The sequence below is a fragment of the Mauremys mutica genome, chromosome 1 (assembly GCF_020497125.1).
Source record: "Mauremys mutica isolate MM-2020 ecotype Southern chromosome 1, ASM2049712v1, whole genome shotgun sequence".
In the NCBI taxonomy this organism is placed as follows: Eukaryota; Metazoa; Chordata; order Testudines; family Geoemydidae; genus Mauremys; species Mauremys mutica.
Window position 1 is genome coordinate 321452726 of NC_059072.1, and position 6000 is coordinate 321458725.

At 49.3% G+C, this 6000-nt stretch overlaps 1 protein-coding gene across 2 annotated transcripts in view; it reads left to right on the forward strand.

The window, feature by feature from the left end:
* Positions 1-5321, forward strand: part of ATP8A2 (ATPase phospholipid transporting 8A2) — a 637783-nt gene extending 632462 nt beyond the window's left edge. For both annotated transcript variants that reach the window (XM_045017301.1, XM_045017311.1), the window contains one exon: positions 4921-5321. In XM_045017301.1, the coding sequence (XP_044873236.1) occupies positions 4921-5018 (98 nt within the window). In that variant the 3' untranslated portion in view covers positions 5019-5321. The remainder of the gene's footprint in view (positions 1-4920) is intronic.
* Positions 5322-6000: the final 679 nt, after the last annotated feature.

Sequence of the window (6000 nt, forward strand, 5' to 3'; positions counted from 1 at the left end):
GGCCCAAGAGCTCTGACTAAAAAAGTTCCTGGTGTAGCAGGCAATGAACTGTGGTGCACTGGTGTCTATCTCTATTAGGCCACATAGCTGCATGCACCTGTGCGCTGTTCGCCAGACTTCACTTGTGGTGCCTCCAAGCTTGGATCCACTCCACCTACCAACCAAACAGGGATCGCATTGACTCCCCCATGACTGTTCCCACCAGAGGTCTCACCTCCTTTGTTTGGTGGTCCAACCCAAACAAAGTCATGGCAGGGACTCCCTTCAGCCCTCCCATACCAAGGGCCACCATCTTGACAGATGTTCCCTTACTGGGTGGGAGTGCTCACCTGTACTACCACATTGTTTGGGATACCTCACCCCAAGAGAGGCCAGGCTACCCATAAACTTACTGGAACTGAGAGCATTCCAGCTTGCGTGCAAGATCTTCCTTCTCCTCATACACTCGCTCCATGTGGAGATAATATCACCACAGTGGTCTGTATAAACAAACAGGGAGGAGTGAGATCTCATCTCCTCTGCCTGGAAGCAGTCAGACTTTGGAACTGGTGTATCAGAAACCACATTAGAATACAGGCCGCATATTTCCAAGGTGTTCAAAACTCCCTGGCAGACAAATTAAGCCACAGCTTCTCTGTAGACCTTGAATGGGAAATTCACAACACAGTTCTAACCAACACATTCACACAATGGGCCACTCCACTATGGGACCTCTTTGCATCTTAGATGAACAGGAAACTTCCTACGTATTGCTCCATGGGAGCCACAGGCAACGATTTCCAGGGTGACACTCTCCTAAATGGACAACCTCAGATACGCCTTTCCTCCCATCTCCCTACTACCACAGGTGGTTTGGAAGAACCATTGCAACAGAGCCACCATCATCCTAGCATGCTACTGGACCAGACAGTTCTGTTTCACAGAACTCCTAACGATGGCTGCTCTCCCACTTATCTGGATCTCCAAACCCAGGGTAGGGGGGAAATCAAGCATCCCAACCCAGGTTCACTCCACCTCCTGGTCTGGTGTTTGGATGCACATCGGAAATAGAATGCTCAGGCTCCGCCCCTGTTCAGGAAATCCTTAACCAAAGTAGAAAAGATTCTACTAGCGCCTGCTACCTGGCTAAGTGGCGGCGCTTTTTGGCCTGGGCACATCATCACCAGCATTTGCTTGCTACTTAAAGCCTTCAGGTCTGGCCCTTAGTTCGCTCTGGGTACACCCATCAGCGATTGGTTCCTTCCTCTCTCCAATGGAGGGTTGATCTGTCATTATGCACCTGGCTACTGTGTGATTTATGAAGGGCTTGAGCAGGACCTTTCCACCGGTCATTAACCCTATGCCTCAATGGGACCTTAACCTTGTTCTGCCAATGCTCACAACTCTGCCCTTCAAACTTATAGCAGCATGCGCCATGATGACCCACCTGACCATGAAGGTGGTGATCTTAGTTGCCATCACTTCGGCCAGAAGGGTCAGTGAGATAGGAGCTATGATGACAGACTCTCCTCATACAAGTATTTCAAAAAGAGAAGGTCTCCTTTAGGTTACACCCCAAATTCCTCCCCAAGATTGCTGCTGAGTTTCACATCAACCCATCAATACATTTACCTGTATTTTTCGCAAAACCCCATGCTTCTGCTGAAGACAAGAGACTTTACTCCCTCATTGTCAGGTGTGCCCTGGCATTCTATCTGCAAACAACCAAACCCCTCACACAATCTCTGAGACTCTTTGCTGTTTTGAAGCATTCTAAGCCTCCCGAAACTCACTTAGAAATCCTCTCTGAGGATATGGCTTGACCCCAAGATCTTTCTGCTATGGCAACAAACTTTCCCTGTCCTGGAGGCAGTGTTCCCTCTAATTTTTCCAACCCATGTGCGGAATGAATTTTGTTATGTACATAACAAAATTCATGTGGTGGGGGTGGGGCCAAACGGTTCGGAGTGTGGGAGGAGGCTCAGAGCTGGAGCAGAGGTTTGGGGTGCAGCAGTGTGAGGGCTCCAGCTGGGGGTGCGGACTCTGGGATGGAGCTGGGGATTAGGGGGCTCAGGGCTGGGGCAGAGGGTTGAGGTGTAGGATGTGAGGGCTCTGGCTGGGGGTGCAGGCTCTGGGGTGGGGCCGTCAATGAGGGGTTTGGGGTGCAGGAGGGGCTCAGGGGCTACAGCAGGGAGAGAGGACTCCCCCCAGCTCTCTCTCCCCACAGCAGCAACTTGGCGGGGGGGGGGAGAGGCGCCTCTTGCCGCCGCGGTGTCTCTGGGACTGGGGCTGCAGAATAGGTGCCTCTCCCCCATCTGCAGCAGGTCTGGGAGAGGGGAGGGCCGCCCTGGCTCACGCCTGGGGCTGGTCCAGGCTGCTCCAGCTGCGCTTGGGGCCGGGACGTGCTGCATCGGCAGATCCGAGCGCCCCAGCTGCAGTAGGTCCAGGCCGCATCCCCGTTGGGGCTGGGGGAGGGGTGCCCCGGCAGGCCCCCAGGCAGGTTCTCTGAGCGCCTGCGCAGGGCTAAATAGGCTGCTGTGCGGCCACGCAGCTTACAGGGAACTTAGCCTGGGGGTATTACAGCTCACTCAATGCGAACACAAGCTGCCTCCACAACATCCTTATTGGATGTTCTGCTGCAGGACATTGGCAGCGCAGCAACTTGGAGCTCTTTCCACACGTTCACAACACACTTTGCTCTTACTCAAGCCGCAATTGCAGCTGCAGCTGTAAGGATGGCAGTACTACAAGGATCTCTGCTACCAGCTTCCTCACAACCTCCTCCAGTCAGAACACCATTTGCCAGTCACCCACATGTGGAATACAGTTGGGGAGCATCACTCGAAGAAGAAATGAAGATTACTTAGGGCTTGTCAACACTACAAAATAAGGTTGACTTAAGTTAGGTCGACCTACAGCCACCATGGTAATTACATCAGCTGTCAGTGTACCCTCCTTCTGCCGGTGATGCATGTCGCCCTTGCACTGACTGAAGTGGGGCATTGACAGCCGGAGTCTGGGGCACTGACAGCTGGGCGGGGCTCACAGCTGGAGCCTCCCCCACCTGGCCCCAGGGCTGACTAGGTGTCAAGGACATTGTTGCCCTGTGCTGCAGGTTCTCATTCCTAATATTCCACAGGGACAAGCCTCATTTTAAAATAATTCCAAGTTTCACAGGAGTCAGTTCTTGAGCCTTCCCTTTTACTATATCAATAATTTGGCATCCGATGGGTGTTGTCAGAGACCTGAAGTTCTTTCTCAGCAGAACTTGAGAGTTTAAAAAAAAATCAAAATGTATTTTTCAGAAGGATTCCCATTTTGTGCTAGCCAAAAGGATATGCATCTTGGAGACTTACCCCAGAATATTAAAGCTTGCTCCACTCAGGATACGTTAACCTCTTGACTGAGAAAAATCAATAAGATTTGCCAGGCTGTCACCTGTTTCTCTACACAATCACCCATTTCTCTAGGGTAGATGTTGCAGCTGGCTGTAATGTAGTGGGAGCAGTCCTCTGGAAACACTAATCAGAGTTAAGGCTAAGATTTTGTCACAGATATTTTTAGTAAAAGTCACGGACAGGTCACGGGCAATAAAGAAAAATTCATGGAAGCCCATGACCTGTCCGTGACTTTTACTAAAAATATCTGTGACAAAATGGGGAGCTCAGCTGCGGGGTCCCCACACCACCTGCAGCCACTCAGCCGCTACAGGGGCCACTCCAAGCTCTGGGGGACCCCACCACCCGTGGGAGCTTGGAGCGCCAGGGGCCCCCACTGCCCACAGTTGCTTGGAGCTCTGGGGTACTCCTGCTGCCCATGGTGGCCGGGAGGTCTGGAGGATTTCCGTGGGCCCTTCCAGGCAGGGGGGGAGTACCCCACACCTCCTGGCCGCTGCGGGCAGCATGGGGACCCTGCAGCTCCCGGCTGGTAGTCACAGATTCTATGACTTCCACAACCGTCCTGAAAACATTGTAGCCTCAGGGCCGGTGCAACCATTAGGGCACTAGGATTTGGGGAGTGCCATTTTCTTCGGCAGCAACCCCGGCGGCCAGATCTTTAGGATTTCGGCGGAGGGAGCTGGGGCAGGGGAGCACGGGGAGGGCCGCCTGCAGCAAGTAAGGGGGGGCAGCACGCAGGGGAACTCCCCGCTCCAGCTCACCCCTGCCCTGCCTCCTCCAGGGGGGGCAAGGTGGAAGTTTCGCCTAGGGCACGAAACATCCTTGCACCGGCCCTGTGTAGCCTTAATCATAGTCTCCTCTCAGATTTAGCATCTCACACAGTCTGGGTTTCTCAGGTTCTGCTAGGTATGATATTACAGACAATGACAGACTTGAGCAGAAAGGCAAATTTGTACTTACCAGAGAATTCTGTTTCTGTGACGTCTTTACAGATTCTCCACCAAGAAACCAACCCATTAGCTTGTTCTCAGTAGTAATTAATGTCTAGCTCTGACCTAATGCTTTTCAGACAAAAGAGGTCAGTATCATTTGCCTCCTTTTACAGATGTAGATTATTAGTTAGGTTGTCATAGAAAGAGAAATTTCCACTACTTGCATCCGAAGAAGTGGGTATTCACCCATGAAAGCTCATGCTGCAAAACGTCTGTTAGTCTATAAGGTGCCACAGGATTCTTTGCTGCTTCTACAGAACCAGACTAACACGGCCACCCCTCTGATACATAGAAAGAGAGTTATCGCCTGGTTAGAGTGGGCTGCTCAAGAGAGGAGGGAAGAGTGACAAAAACTTAGCAGCGGCTTGTCCTAATCACATTGGTGACACGGCCCATGTTCCAGAAGAGGGGAGACACTTCACAGAAATCTAATTTGCTGGTAAAACCAAATGTGCTCTTCCCCCACAGCGCCAGTAGTGTAATATAGTAATGTCTAACTGTGATTATCATCTCTAACTGGTTCCATTGTGCCTTTGTTCTCACTCTTTCAGATGGGTATGCATTTTCTCAAGAAGAACACGGAGTTGTTTCTCAGTCTCAAGTTGTTCGATCCTACGACACTACCAAACAGAGAGCTGGAGTAGAATAACACAGTTCTTTCCTGGATTGGTGGTGGGAATAATGAGATTTGGATCAATGCATCCACTGTTAACACATCCTTGACTAAGGTTGGCAGCAGCAGCCAAAACACCGGAACGCTCATTTCTGTGGCCTTAGCCAACACATTTGTTATGTATTCCCCCTGCAGACCTTGAGCACACATTGTGGGGAAATCATTGTTTTAAATCAATCGCAGTGCTCCGCCTAACTTTTGTTTATGTTGTTATGAAGCATTTGACTGTGCTATGTGAGGTGTGAAATTAAAAACATTATGTTTTACCACTATTTAAAACAGCAGTATAAATTGTTCTGGGAGAAAAGTAAAGAATTTATGTTCCATGAGAAATTGGCCTTTGCTTAATTGGAATGGGGTACTGACATTTCCTGTTTTGTTACTCACAGATTAAGCACACAGAGCTGCTTGTAAGTCTTATTCTATAACATTCAATGTATACTTTAGCTGATTGAATTTTGAAATGGACAAATTAGGTATAAACTGTTTGATTGAACAAAACAACACAGTATATGGTAGGCTGGAAAAGCTAAGTGCTTATTTTGCATACCTAGTCATGACAAATTAACACAGTATGACAATTCAGTCTATAAAATATTTCATGACCTTTTATAGGATTCTTTATCTTAGCATTCTTTAAAAAATGTATTCACATGGACAGTATCTATAGGTCCCTCGGGTCGCATGGCAGGACAGGTGCAGTGATTGCATGCATTCTGCACAGGGAACATCCAAAAATATACAACCCCTTTCCAACAGTTTTGTGCATTGTACTTGGATGAGAACTTCAAATCTGGGCATGAGACATCTCTTTTTAAACTATATAACAAAACATCAAGAATTGAAATGCTCATTGCATCTTCCATGTTATTCTGCAGCAAGGAAGCAACATCCAGCAAAAAGCTGGGCAGTGCAAAGGATTATTGGGATTCATAGGAGTGGGCAGGGACAGAAACTG